This window comes from Dipodomys merriami, unplaced genomic scaffold (assembly GCF_024711535.1).
Source record: "Dipodomys merriami isolate MVZ:Mamm:240054 unplaced genomic scaffold, mDipMer1.0.p SCAF_48, whole genome shotgun sequence".
NCBI classification, from domain to species: Eukaryota; Metazoa; Chordata; class Mammalia; order Rodentia; family Heteromyidae; genus Dipodomys; species Dipodomys merriami.
This window is the reverse complement of record NW_027206046.1, coordinates 7,929,948-7,945,268: the sequence shown is the minus strand read 5'-3', so window position 1 is coordinate 7,945,268 and position 15,321 is coordinate 7,929,948. Positions and strand designations below refer to the sequence as shown.

The window sequence follows — 15,321 nt, the reverse complement described above, 5'->3', positions numbered from 1 at the left end:
TTGAACGAGTTATAACACCCTTCCTTGTGTCCTCATTATTCATTCTGTATGTATTCATTTTATTTCTCACTGTCAGTCATACATGTACCTTTATAAAAAAAAATTGATCTCTTGGGGTGGGAGGGTATAGTGGCTCACTCCTGTAATTCCTGTTACTCAGGAGGTGCAGATTAGGAGGATCAAGGTCCAAGGACAGCTTGAAGTGAGATTCCAACTCAAATAACAAAAGCTGCCCCCTTTCATTCCAGCTACATGGGAGGCATAACAGGAGGATAACAATCCAAGTCAGCCCAGCATACCTATGACACCCTATTCAAAAAAAATAATGAAAGCAAACGAGGGTTGGCAGCGTGGATTAAGTGGTAGAGCACCTTGCCTAGCAAAGAGAAGGCTCTCAGTCCAAACCACAATAATGCAAAAAAAAAAAAATCTTTTTGGGGTGGGAGAGTTGGGTTTTTAATTTTAATTTAATTTAATTTAATTTTTTGGTAGTTCAGGAACCCGCTCGGCCTTAGGTTGCCTCTGAACAGAGGAATCTACAGCCAATGATTCTTCCTGAAATTGAAATGAGCTCCCTTAAAGAGCAAATTCATTTCTGCTTTCCTATAGCCGTGGGCTCCACTTCCTTCCCCACATTGCCTTTGGTGTACAGCAGTCAGTCGGATCTGACCCCAATGGCCTCTAAGAAACCCAGAGTACGCGCTACTTATTGTCTCCAACCTCTATCCCACAGGGCTGGCGGATGCAGGCTGAGTCAACACTCACAAATTCAAGAAGGCCCTGGGCATCCTGTGGGAAGCCAGCAGTGTTCACTGACTATCTGATTACTCAGCACCGACAGAAATCTGTCCTTCTTTCTACTTCCCTGAGTCATCGAGGGAGGAAAGGCATTTTATTGGGACTGCTGAAATTATAAAGTGAATTATTGCTTCCACAATATCTAGACACACTCACACACACACACAAAGACTTGATACGACTTCAAGAACTTGGCGGTTTTGTTGTTAGTGCTTTATTTTCCCAATGATCCCATAAACCCACACTAGAAAACCTAAAAATGATTAAAGGAAGAGCTCTAAATTCTTTATTGGCTTGCTATATAATTCTTCCGCCACCCTGCCCCCGATGACTAGTACTAGGGCTTGAACTCAGGGCCCTTACACTCTTGCTCAGTTTTTTTTGTTTTTGTTTTCTTCCTACTCAAGGTCAAGGTGCTGACCCTGGGTTTTTTTGTGCTCAAGGCTAGGACTTTTCCACTTGAATCACATCTCCACTTCTGACTTTTTTTTTTTTGGTAGCTAATTGAAGATAAGAGTCTCCTCAGTTTTCCTGCCTGGACTGGCTTCAAAACCACAATCCTCAGATCTCAGTCTCCTGAGTCGCTGGGATTACAGGCGTGAGCCACCGACTCCTAGCTTCCAATGGGTATTATTTTGATCACTCTTCTGTGAAAACCAACAGCAGCAGCCTTTGTCAGGTAAAGCATCTTTGTTCTCTGTAGGAAGTGAGATGTTTGATTCTGTATAGAAAACTGCTTCATTCTCGAACTTCACTTTTTTCTGGGATTGTTTTCCCCCTCTTTATCCTTATGAAGTATGTACTGCTCATTTATGTATAGCCTAGATTGATTCAGTCTACATAGCTGAATGAAGACCTAAATAAGGTTTAAATAACATTAAAGAGCTAAGAGCTATTGTCAGAGTTGTACACCTAGCCGGTGTTTGTTTGTTTGTTTGTTCATTTTTGTTGGTCATGGGGCTTGAACTCTGGACCAGGGCACTGTCCCTTAGCTCTTCAGCTCAAGTCTAGTACTCTACCACTTGAGCCACCGCGCCACTTCCGGTTTTCTGGTAGTTTATTGAAGATAAGAGTCTCACAGACTGTCCTGCCCGGGTTGGCTTTGAACTGTGAACCTCAGATCTCAGCCTCCTGAGTATCTAGGATTACAGGCGTGAGCCACTGGTGCCCAGCTACACTTAGCTGTTTTGACTGAGTGTTCTCAATTCTTGCTCTGCTACTCAGCTGTGTATTCATTAACCCAGAGGAGTAAAGTGCCATGTTTACTCTGAGAACCACTCCGTGGAACCCATCTTTGTTTCTCTCCCAGCTCCTTCTTACTCTAAGGTGAAGAATTTCCTGCCCCTTTTAGTTGTATAAAAGAGAGGTCTCAGTTTGCTTGGTCATGCCACAGGCATCAGTCATTTTTGCTGAATTCAGCAGAAAGTAGACCCATTGAGACTCCTTTTTTTGTTGTTGTTGTTGCTAGTCATGGGACTTGAACTCAGGGCCTGGATGCTGTTCCTGAGTTTTTTTTGGCTCTTTGACTGAACGCGGGTGCTCTACCACTTGAGCCACAACATCACTTCCAGTTTTTTCTGTTTATGTGGTACTGAGGAATCAAACTCAGGGCTTCATGCATACTAGGCAAGCACTCTACCACTAAACCACCTTCCCAGCCTCACAGATTTTCTTACCTGGGCTGGCTTTGAACTGCAATCCTCAGATCTCAGCCTCTTGAGTAGCTAAAATTACAGGTATGAGCCACCAGCACCTGGCTTTCCACTGAGACTCTTAGTTATATTAGACCTTCTTCTTCCCTTTGGGCTTAGCCTGTGATTTGAAATATCACATCCATGCATGAGCCCATGTCCCCTTTGCAGGGCTATCAAAGAGGACTCGAACAATGCAAAAGCCTTCTTCCTCTGACCTTTGATATAAATTCCAAGAACAACGTGTTCACTTTAAAATTGATTCATTTGGGGCCATACCTTTGGCCCAAAATATGTGTGTATACACATAATATAGAACAAGGTATTTTCTTGGCAAAGCATAACACTCCATTAATTAAAAAAGGAACCACTTTTCATTCAATCTTGAAGGTATTAGATATAGTTAGATCTGGAGTTGGTAGATTCAAAGAAAGTCTCTAAACATGTTGAAAACATGTTGAAAAAGTTAATAATTAATAGGCAACCTTCCCTAAAAAAAAGTACCAATAGGAATTCTGGTCTTTTGGGCTCCAGAAATCAGCAAGAAGACTTGGGATCCCGTGTGAAACACGAGACATGGGGAATCCTCTACGTGCCTCCATTTTCTTGGCGTTATGCATCTCTATTCAATCAAGTATTCATGGGCAGATCCTGGCATCAGGTAAGACCCCACCTTTTCTTCAATTAGGGGTTTTAGATGTGGGTCCCAAAGGATCCCTGGGCAGGGGTGGGTGATAGTGTCAGAATTTCTTTTACAGCAAACCTAATGATTCTGGAAACAAATCACGGATCACAAGGGACACATCATGCTTCATAAACAGGAATGGAACTTTACACAGGAATGGAACTTTACACTCTGTCTACACTCTGAGTGTAGACATATTTGAAAAGTGTCTGCAGTTAGCAGCAGCCAAGTCTCTTGAGGATCTGTTTTGGGAAAGCGACCTTGCCAAGACTTCTTCCACGAGGAGTGATCTGAAAGATCTGGCCTAGCTGGTCATTTGGCATCTAAGTATTGCCACCAGGGAGCCCAACATGCGTGGATTGTTGGGTTGTTGGATTGCTTGGCTCTCTTCAAGGAAAGAGAAATTCACAAGTCCTGTTTCTAACCATGTTGAGCTATTATTATCTGGGTTTCTTTTTTGTTTGTTTGTTTCGTTTGCTTTTTCCAGCCCTGGGGCTTGAACTCAGGTTCTAGGTTCTGTCCCTAAGCCTTTTTGTACTCAAGGCTAGTGCTCTACCACTCAAGCCACAGAGCCACTTCTGGTCTTCTGGTAGCTAATTGGTAATAGTCTCATGGACTTTCCTTCCCTGGACTGACTTTGAGCCTCGATCCTCAGATCTCAGCTAGGATTACAGATGTGAGTGAAAGGTGCCTGGCTTATTGTATGTTTCTGAGTCTTTACTGTGTTGCCAAAGTTTGTTCTGAGACTAAAGAATCAGCCAGTAGTCCGCCTGTTTTGTCTGTAATTTCATAAGCTAGATGTAAGGCTAAAGATGGATCTACAAGTCTGAATAAGAAAGTGGAGTTTAAGTTACCGGATGAATGGTGCCTTCCATCAATAAATGACTGATAGGAAGTTAACTAAAAAATGTGATCAAACTTTGGAGCTATGGCTCCAGAAAACTAGCCTTGAGCAAAGGAAGTTTAAGGACAGGCCCATGCCCTGGGTTAAAGCCCTTGGACTGTCACACACTCACATTTTGTTAAAATCAAACTTAAGATTATTTATGTGGTGGCTATAATCAAGAATGAATCACACTATGGTAAAGGCTTGGATTTTTTTCTTTCCTCAAAGATTAAGCTTAAAGGGAATTCCAAGTTCCTTGAGAATGGGGAATTCATTAATGGCAAATGTACCTGAAAAAATCCAGAAATGCTTTTCCCTTTTAAGACAAATGCCTGTTCTTTTGCTCTTAGGTATTATTAATGTTGTTATTATTATTATTTTGCCAGTCCTGGGGCTTGAACTCAGGGCTTGGTCATTGTCCTTGAGTTTCTTTTGCTCAAGGCTAGCACTCTACCACTTGAGCCACAGCACCATTTCTGGCCTTTTCTGTTATTTGGTACTGAGGAATCGAACCCAGGGTTTCATGCATGCTAGGCAAGCACTCTACCACTAAGCCATGTTCCCAGACCAGGTATTATTTTTATAATATGTTTTTAGTAGTATTTAGTAGTATTACCTCTTCCTCTCACTGAGCATTGTATAAACCAAATAATTAGGAATGATTTTTCTTCATGTTCATCATCTCAGTTTTAAAAGCATACCCCCCAAATGACTATTTCATAATAATTTAGAGCCACAAAAGTACATTGCTGGTGATTTTTAATCCTTGGATTCAATGGTTTAGCTAAATGGTCTTTCCTGCATATCAGCTTAGAATGTTCTATTTGGCTTTGTTTGTTTGTTTAAATCAGTATTTGAACTCAGGGCCTCCTACTTGCTCATATGGCTAGCTAGTCAGGTACACTACCACTTGAGCCACACCTCTACACCAACTTTTTGCTGGTTGATTGGAGATGGAGTCTCACAGACTTCTCTGCTCAGGTTCGCTTTGAACCTTGATCCTCCAGATCACATCTCAGACTCCTAAGTAGTAAGTAAGATTTCAGGAGTGAACCACCACCTCTTGGCTGTTTGTTTGCTTTTATTGACTTACGACATTGGTCTAGAAAAGAGCCTGTAAGTCCTCAAAGAATTTTCAGAAAGCCCCAAAGCTTCCACTATGTACTCCTTGATCCTTAACATATATCCTTCGGTCCATTGGGGGGTGAGGGAGGGCTTTCCAGCAGTGGGAAGATGCTAAGTGCTCTCCTGCACCCGTGTTTCTTTCATTGAGCCTTGTGTTTCTGAGAGTCGAAGGCACTGTTTCATTCAGTGGTCGGAGCTCATTCATTGTCATTGCCAGAGCAGGCCACTGGGGAAAAGCATCACACTGCCATCCACTACGCTACTGTTTGTGCAACCAGTCTTGGGACTTAGAAGCCAGCCATGCCAAGAAAGATATTGAAGAGGAAAATGGCTACCCCTGGGTGTATAGATACTGTCTAGATCTTTCTCAAAAAATTTCCCTATCTTGCCATTTTCCTGGGTCCTAGTTTACCCAAGTGCGGAAGGAAGTGGTTGTGACTACTACCAGGTTCCTTAAAGAAGAGGAGCAGAGGCAGGAAGACATTTCCTCTTCTTGCAAAAAGAGCATTGATGACTCTTTCTCCAAAGCCATAAGCCCCTCTTGTGTACAGGTGGAGAAGGCGCCAGGACAAGGTTTTGGTTGTGATGCTAGAATCCAATGATTTCCTTCTGGTACGTAGTAGGAGGGGCCAGGGTTGCTGGCGAGTCCCTAGAAGTTCCAGGAGAGCCTCCACAAAGTGTCACTTACTGAACACCAGGAAGAACTTCCTCAAAGACTCTTTCCCCTGAGCCCCATCTCCCAGAATATTTTGTGTGTGGTGGTGGTGGTGGTGGTGGTGGTGTGTGTGTGCCAGTACTGGTACTTGAACTCAGGGTCATATGTTCTGGCTTGGCTTTTTCACTCAAGGCTGGCACTCTACCACTGGAGCCATAGCCTCACTTGCAGATTTTTTTTTTTGCTGGTTAATTGGAGCTAACTGTCATAATGGTTTTTCTCCCTGAGCTGGCTTTGAACCACAGTCCTCAGATCGCAGTCTCCTGAATAATTAAGATTATAAGTGTGAACCACTGGTTCCCAGATTGGGGGAAAGGTGGTTGTTTCAATTAATAGAGAATAGAGAATATAGATGCCAATAGAGAATATGATGCATACTAAACAATAACTAATAAAAATATGATAATTTGAAGTTTACATATATATTAATAATACTCAACTGAAGTAACCACAGGAGCTGTTTAGAACTTAGACCCAAAGCTATATTTGGCTAGGAGGAGCTTTCATAAATCCTGATATTCTTCAGAATTGAGACAATGGCAGGCAGACCAACTTTCAATTCTAATATAAATTCTCTCTGGAGGATAATGGGCCTCTTCTTGCCAGTTTTCAGGGCAGACAGTAGTTATTTTCCCAGGAAGACAATGGCCTGATGGATCATCCAGCCATTGGGCGAGGTGGAGGCAAAACATTGATTTGCCTAATACAAATGGCACATTTGTACACTGGTGAGTCCATTAGGAAATAAATTGCCATTAATAAGATTTAAAAGAAGTAGTCTAGAATTGTCGTTGATGACTGTTAAGTAGCAGAGCACCAGCCTTGCATGAAAAAGCCAAGGGACAGTGTCCAGACCTTGTTCAAGCCCCAGTACCAGTACATATGCACACACACACACACACACACACACACACACACACACACACACACACACACACAAGTGTGAATGCACCCACAGTATATTTAAAAATGCAAAAAGAGTTTTGGGACCATTTTGTTTAGGGAGGCTCTCATTCATTGCAATTAGACTTAGTCCTGGGACTGGGGATGTGGCCCCATGGTAGAAAGCATACACCAGGCCCTGAGTTTCATCCCCAGCACTGCAAGAGGAGAAGAGTCAGATTCGTTGTGGCTTTGGTCATACCAAGAGAGCCATGGGACAAGAGGCCTTGCCCTGGTCATTCAGATTTTCCCTCTGCCCACAAGCTCACAGGCTCAGCCAGACACAGATTAGTGCCTATGTCTGTGTTTGCTACAGGGGGAGGGAGGGTCTGCTAATTCCTCTCAGGCCTCCCTTGTCACATGACTAATATTCATGTGAGGGTCCAAGGAAGGAACTCACCATCCAGAAGTGCAAGACAGCAATCACCCCCCCCCCCCGCCCCATGTTCTTGTAAAATACTCTTTACTCTGCAGATTTCCCTACCCCTGCCAGAATTTCTACCTGTGCCTAGTGAATCTGGAACCCCCTAAGTGTGTATGCAGGCTGGGGTCACCCTAGAGAGAAAGCCAGAGGATACACCTCTGCCCCCTAACCTACCTGCCCTTCACAGGGACCCCAAGAACTTTGACCCACATGCTTGCATTCTGAGCCCAGAATTAAACAAACCATTTGTACAAAGAGAGTCTGTAGAGCCGATGGTTGAAGGCGCAAGGGCCTGAAAACTGACCTGAAAACCCACTTCGCCAAGTGTGAGCCCCAGCCAAAAGCAAGCCTGGCATACAGCGTCTCGGTCAGCACTCTCTCTCCCTCCCCTCCCAGTGCCCTATTTCCACACCAGCTGTCTCAGTGCCACAGTGGTGGCAGGCTGGGGGCTCACACGCTGCTCAGCAAGGACAGAGGTCAGAGAGGAGCTGGCCTGGTTTAGGCCTGGACAGCACACTGGGCTGACCAGATTAAAAAAAAAAAAGAGTTCCAGTATCACTATCCAAGGTGAAATGAGCAGCTCTGACCTAGACTCCAGGCATGCCTAACCTCATTTCTCCCAGCTAGGGAGTTGGCTTGGAACCAGTTCCAAGAAGGGTCTATTTTATGGTGGGGTTTTCTTAGCTGAGAACTGGAATCTAGCCCAATAGGAGAAATGACCGCACAGAGCTAGGCTAGGACATCTGACCCCCACCCTTGCCCCCTGCCTGGCCAAAGGGACCATGGGAGCCACAGTGAGATTTCAGCCCCAGTGGGAGAACTAGACAATGGGACAGAATTTAGTCTTGAAAGTATCTGTAAGGGATTCACACACAGCCTCTGAGCTTGGGCTGAAGGAGACAAAATTCCAGCCTTTGACACATTGTGAGGACCTCAGGGTCCGCTTGGCTGCTCTAGAGAAGGTGCAGTTGTTGGATATGACCACGAGGGGGCGAAGTGACATCTTTGCTTCTTCAAGAGAGGGATTTGGGCTTGGGAGAGTTTCTAGAGGCTGTTAGCTAATTCTCTCTCTCTCTCTCTCTCTCTCTCTCTCTCTCTCTCTCTCTCTCTCTCTCTCTCTCTCTCTCTCTCTCTCTGTGTTAAACTTTGTTTTCCTGATAGTTTTGATTTTTTTCCCTCTCAGTAGGGATGGGGGGGAGGGGTTGGAGAGTGAGCAGGAAAAAGTTGGAAGAGACTCCAACTGGTAGAAGCAGAGGCCTCCATCTTTCATGTCCATATCATATCTGGGGTTGATATTCAGGACCTGTGGGAACCAATGGGCACAGCTATCCCAGTGGGGAAATTGACAACCATCTGTCATGAAAATAAGGAGGTGGCCACACTAAATGCTACATCCGCCCCCACATTATGTAAGAAAATAACAGTGCATGTGTCTTACGATCACAAATGTGTGAAAGAAAATACACGTCACAGAGGGGAAAAGGTACTGGGAGAAAAATGTACGGAAATGTTCTTCAGCTAAACTTCTATCTGAATTTTCTCTTCCCAATTCTATACCATTTTTTTTTTGCAATGCATCTATCTGGTATGTTTGCTTTAATAAATCATTTAAAGATAACTTCAAGATGAAGGGTTCAAGATGAAGGTTAAATGTGCATCATTTGCACACTTAAATTCTGGGATTCACCTGCAGAATTGCTACCTCAGTGGGTCTGGGGTAGATCTATAAATTGTCAGAAGTTTTATGGGCATTGTTGGGCTAGGGAACCACTGAAATCCAATTTAAAAAAATGGTTTAATAACTTAAACCCAGGCCTCCTAATTTCTGGGCTGGAACATTTCTCACAGAAGCAATTTGAGCCTCCAAAACAAATCTGCTTGCTTGCCTCCCTTCCTTCCTTTTCCTCCTCCCTCCCTACTTTCCTTCATTCCTTTCCTTTGATGACAACGATGATGATGATGATGATGATGATGATGATGATGATGATGATGATGATGATGATGGTGGTGGTGGTGGTGGTGGTGGTGGTGGTGGTGGTGTAACTGTACAAAAGGGTTACAGTTCCATGAGTCAGGTTATGAGTATAATCCTTCTTGATCAATATCACCCTTCCTCTATTTCCTCAAGTTATATAGTTCATTTTCAATGTAATGGATATTCTGCCTTCATTTGTAACTCTGGAGTGAAGGGCTGGGAATCAACATCTATTGCTTCTAGTATTGCCCTCCCACAGCAGTAGTTATAACCTAAGTAAAATACATATGTGTGTGCTGGTCCTGGGGCTTGAACTCAGAGCCTGGGAGCTGTCTCTGAGTTGTTTTGCATAAGACTAGCACTGTGGCTTGAGCCATAGCTCTACAGATCTGGCTTTTTGGTGGTTAATTGAAGTAAGCCTCACAGACATTACTGCCTGGGCTGACTTCCAACCACAATCCTTAGATCTCAGCCTCCTGAGGATAGCTATGATTATAGCTGTGAGTTACTAGAGCTGGCTCCAAGTAATAGTTTTAACCCAAGAGATTCATGAAAACATTTTCCACCAAAACAAAACAGCAGCATGTTGAAAAACATAAATTAAAAAAAGAGGGTCTCAAAGAAAAAGTCTCAAGCTGAGATGCTCTTACAATGACCGGGAAAACTAGTCATTGCACTTAGCTAATTAACCATCTACTGAAATACCACTTGGCAGCTCTGAAAAATTTGATCTAGAACATTCTTTTCCCATGAGCTGGGCATTACAGAGCTGGGTAGGGCCAATTTAGTCTCAGATGACAAGGACTGGCCTTTCTGTGACTAGGAAAAGTTTCCAGAAAAAAAAAAATATCACTGCTTTATACTGAAATTGAACAAGATCAACAGCAGGAAATGTCAGCCTTCTTTAATTACCCACTGTGTGCCTGGCCTATAGTCAGTACAAAAACACAGTCCCATTCATCTAGGATTTTCCACCCAATAGAAACTCCAGCCCCCTGTAGAGGTGTGTGTGTGTGTGTGTGTGTGTGTGTGTGTGTGTGTGTGTGTGTGTGTGTGTGTGAGTGTGATTAATTTGACACAACATAAATCCAATACAACATGATATGTGGAAACAACATTATACATAGAGCAAAGCAAGAATCTGGAAGCAAATAGCAGTCAGCATGCTAAGGAGAAGTTATACAAGAGAGGATATTTGAGTTGGGTCTTAAAGGAAGAATATCCCTAGCCTTGACTGGAAGACTTGACAACCTCATGGGACTCCGTGAGGTTTTGGTATAGTACAGTAGGGCCTGAAGGTTTGAGGGGATCATCAAAAAGGAATGATCAGGGGAAAGGGCATTGAAAGCCTTGAAGGGGAGAGGGGGGCATTGCATGGCTGTTACTCCAGAAGCCAGATTGGCCACTTGGATGACTCACAGGGGGAGAGATTGTTGGCTGGCTGCCTTTCCTGGCTGGGTTGAGTGCCTTATCTCTGAGCCTGGCTGAAATCCTGGCTACTCCTTAATAGGGTAGGGCTAAGCAATCGGAGATTTTCCACATCACCTGGCCCTGGAGTCCCAAACACACTGTTCCTCCGGAGAAGGCCCCAGCCTTGGGCAAATCTTTGGAGTGTTCTTACTCATTTCTGTTCCATATGCTAAGTCATAGGGATTCGAACCCCTACATAGGCAAGAATACATGGAATCTTCCATCTGAAAAGAGAACTATTTAGAAATTCAACATCTGCTTAATGGAGTAGTAGATCTGCTTTACTGGTAAAATGGAGGAGTGGAGATCTAACTTTTTTTTTTTTTTTTTGGTCGATCGTGGGCCCTGAACTCTGGGCCTGGGCGCTGTCCCTCAGCTCTTCAGCTCAAGGCTAGCACTCTATCATTTGAGCCACAGCGTCACTTCCAGCTTTTTCTGCTTATGTTGTGCTGAGGAATCAAACCCAGGGCCTCATGCAGCAAGACAAGCACTCTACCACTGAGCCATCTTCCCAGCCCTCTATTTGTATTTTGTGTCACTCTTGGGGCTTGAACTCAGGGCTTTTGGGCTCTCATTTTGCTTTTTGATCAAAGCTGGTGCTGTATCACTTGAGCCACACCTCTCCTTCTGGTTTTTGTTGGTTAATTGGAGATAAGAGTTTCTAGGATTTGTCTTTCTGGACTGGCTTCGAGCCTCAGTCCTCAGATCTCAGCCTCCTGAGTGGGTAGGATTACAGGTATGAATCACCAGCTCCTGGCAAGTTTTACTCATTTGAGATAAAAGTCCTGGTACCATAACTGAACTCCAAATGACGTAACTGCCTAGAGGAGTTCTTTTTCCAGAACTCCAGTAAGAACAATTCAAGCCACTACTCTTCCTTGCCTGGCACCCCTCCTCCCCCCCCCCAAAAAAAAAAAAAAACAGAAGTAGAACTGTGGCTCAAATGGTAGAATGCTAACCTTGAGCAAAATGATGCTTAGAAACAAGAAACAAGGCCTAGGCCCTGAGTTCAAGCTCCAGTACTGGTGCGTGTGTGTGTGTGCGCGTGCGTGCACACACACACACACACACACACACACACACAAAGAGAATGCTCACTTTGCTTACTAGAGTAATTGGAAATGTACAGAATAGCAACTATTGTTTTTAGGAACTTTTAAATGTGCCAAAGTGCTGGGTCTATTTATTTCACTTTGGTCCATGAATTCACCCTAGGAGATAGGTATTATTAGGGCTGGTTTATAGGCGGGGGCATTGTAGCTCAGAGTAATGAAGCAACTTGCCTTTAAATCAATCACTCGGCTGGTAACATCCAGGCAAAATTCACAGCCAGGTCTGTGAGCCTGGAAATCTACCTGTTTCCTGCACATCAGGGAAATCTTGTTTCTGGTTCTGCTTAAGGGCAGACTTGTCTACACAGTGACAAGATAAGGGAAAGCTGCTTGGGTCTCTGGGGTTCTCCACAATCTGATGTCCAGGGGTACAAATTACCCTTCCCACAGGCCACTTGGGCAACCTGCAGAGATGTTCCATTGTGCATGTCAGTGCCAGGGACCTGGGATGTGCTCTGAGATTCTTTGTGCGTGGCTACTTTTTTTTTTTAAGAGGGCAGCACTGGGGCTTGAACTCAGGGCCTGGGCACTGACCCTGAGCTTCTTTGGCTCAAGGCTAACACTCTACCACTAGAACCATACCTCAGTTTCTAGGCTGTTTTGATAGTTAACTAGGGATAAGAGTCTCATGGATTTTCCTGCCTGGGCTAGCTTCTAGCCTTGATCCTCAAATCTCAGCCTCCTGAGTAGCTGGGATTACAGGCAGGAGCCACTTACACCTAGCCTAGACACGATTTCTTCTAACTAGATGTTTGTGGTCACCTTAATCAAGTAAAAGAGGCAAAAGTCCTAATTCCCCTCCCATTGCAGGCTCCATTATGGCCTTCATTATCTAGCCAGAAACAGTGGTGCCCCAAAAAGAATGAGCAACCATGTGATGTCACACCTGGACATTTTACAATCCCTTCATCCCAGGGTGCTTAAGGTTCAGGATTGTCTTTTGTGTTGTTTCGCCTTTCCATGGTTTGAATTCAGGGCCTCGCTCTTGCTCAGTTTGCTTGCTCAGTTGTTGCTCTCCTACTGGAACCACCCCTCCATCCCTGCTTTTGGCTGTTTACTCTGAAGATTTTTTTTTTAAACTGTGAGCCTCAGGATCTCAACTTCCTGAGCGGCTAGGATGACAGGCATGAGCCACCAGTGGCCAGTTCAGGATTGCTTATCATATAAACTGAGATGAACTCTCTCGGCTTCCCTGTGGCTCAGTGTTAACCCGCAGAACACCTGCGTGCTTTCTTTTTCATGAACATCTGCTTCCTGCCTGTGACTCAGGCGGGGCTTGGAATATTTCCACCATGAAGTCACCTTCCTGTTGCTAGGCGCTGCCTCAGCCACCGCCCTTGCGCCCTCCAGTGGGGCCGCCTTTCTGGGGTTGATCTAACCATCAGGATGGGAGACCCTGAAGCACCAACTTCAAGAAGGCACTCAGGAAAGGCGGGTGGAGATCCAGTACCCACCCCACCTGTGGGTGAGAACAAATGACCAAGGCAATGGGGAAAATCCATACTCCAGAGCAGAACTCAGGTTTTGCGCTAGACATCAACATAGCTCCACAGCCTTTTGCAGTAGTGCACTGGTAGCAGAACAGAAGACAGCAGACTGGCTTACCCAATAGGAAATGTGTGTGTGTGTGTGTGTGTGTGTGTGTGTGTCTTGGTACTTGAACTCAGGGCCTTGGTCCTGTTTCCTGAGCTTTTTCACTCAAGACTAGCACTCTACCACTTGGAGCCACAGCTCTACTTCCAGCTCTTGGGGTGGTTCATCGAAGAGAAGAATCTCAAGGACTTTCCTTCCCTGGGCTGGCTTCGAACCAGGATCCTCAGATCTCAGCCTCCTGAGTTGTTAAAAGTACAGGCGTGAGCCACCAGCACTTGGCTATCAACCACTTTTCAAGGTCCTACTCTGTCTCAGATTCTGGATTAAGCACAGAGGCTACATACTGTGAACTCCGCAAACCTATCACTACTGCTCTGTTGGAGGGCTTCAGAGTTGTAAATAGGCACAACATGGGAATGAGGGCGCAGGTTACCCTAGGCCCAAACAGGGGGCTTGGCTGGGGAGGAGGAATGGGTGTGTATAGAAAGCAAGGGCCAGCTGAAGCTTGCAGAAGCCAGCTGGATGCTGGACGGGGGAGGGAGAGTGGACCCTGACATCAGAGCTTGTGGGCAGCCCCAGCCCGAAATGTCTGGAAAATAGCTACTTTGATGGCGAATAAATGATCCTCTCTCACCGCCCCCCCCCCGACCTCACTCCTGCATCTTTCTGGAATGTTGTATACCATGAACTTAAAACAAGCCATCCCTGCTTTAAGAGGTCTTTTCCCATACAGGCTTGTGTTCTGTGTCCAGCCAAGCCGTTACCTAGGCTCACCCAGTCTCTGCCAAAGACAAATGGCCCAAGGCCAGCTGTCCCCAGCCTATCCCCCCCTTCCTCTTCCCCTGCTGAGCCCAAAAGGAGGGTGTAGTGATGGCTGGCATCCAAGGGCAGAGCTGGGACTAGAAGGACAGACTCCACACTTTAGGGACCTGTACTTGCCAGGGACTCCTGGCTAGATAGAAACACAATGTGAAGTCCTAGCTGGGTACTGGTGGCTCACGCCTGTAATCCTAGCTACTCAGGAGGCTGAGATCTGAGGATCGCAGTCCAAAGCCAGTGTGTAGTAGAAAGGCCACAAGACTCTTATCCAGAAAACCAGAAGTAGAGCTGTGGTTCAAAGCGGTAGAGTGCTAACCTCGAGCAAAAGAAGCTCAGGGACAGTGCCTAGGCCCTGAGTTCAAGTCCTATAACTGACAAAATAACAATAATAATAATAATAATATGGAGTCCTGAGGGAGACCTGGGAGGACAAAAGAGAGCCAGTCTAGTGTCTAAAGACTTAAATCTAAGTCCCAGCAGCATCACTATACTGACAAGTAGCCTTGGACAAGTTACTCAGGGACTAGCCATTGGTTAGTCATTCTCCACGATGTGAGTAATAGAGCCACCATTGGGCTGTCCCAGTAATAAGATAAGAGGCTGAAACATTCTGCAACCACTCATTGCTGGTCGTAAAAGCCATATTTGTGTGGTGATCAGGATACATACAAGTTCAAGTTTGGCTCTGGCAAAAAGTCAGACTTCATCTCAACCAACAAGCTGGGTGTGGTAGTCACACATGTAATCTCAGCTACTCAGATGAGGAGGATCTTCGTCCAAAGTCAATCTCAATACAACAATGACACTTTAATTGAAGACATATTTCAAACCAACAAAATTTGTTTTAAAAGAGCTGGGAGTGTGGCTCAAGTGGTAAAGTGCTTGCCTAGCCAACACCAAGCCCTGAGCTCAAACCTCAATACCACCAAAATTAAGTTTAAAAAAAAAAAAACAAACACGAAGTTGGGCACTGGTGGCTCCTGCCTATAATCCTAGCTACTCAGGAGTCTGAGATCTGAGAATCACAGTTCAAAGCCAGCCTAGGCAGGAAAGTCCGTGAGACTCCTATCTCCAATTAACCACCAG

At 44.9% G+C, this 15,321-nt stretch overlaps 1 protein-coding gene across 1 annotated transcript in view; it reads left to right on the top strand.

Moving 5' to 3' along the window:
- Nucleotides 1–1,399: 1,399 nt before the first annotated feature.
- Lipc (lipase C, hepatic type) overlaps nt 1,400–15,321 on the top strand; it is a 79,916-nt gene continuing 65,994 nt past the window's right edge. The window contains exons 1-2 of the mRNA XM_069995319.1: nt 1,400–1,477; nt 3,024–3,150. Of these exons, the coding sequence (XP_069851420.1) occupies nt 3,066–3,150 (85 nt within the window). The 5' untranslated portion in view covers nt 1,400–1,477; nt 3,024–3,065. The remainder of the gene's footprint in view (nt 1,478–3,023; nt 3,151–15,321) is intronic.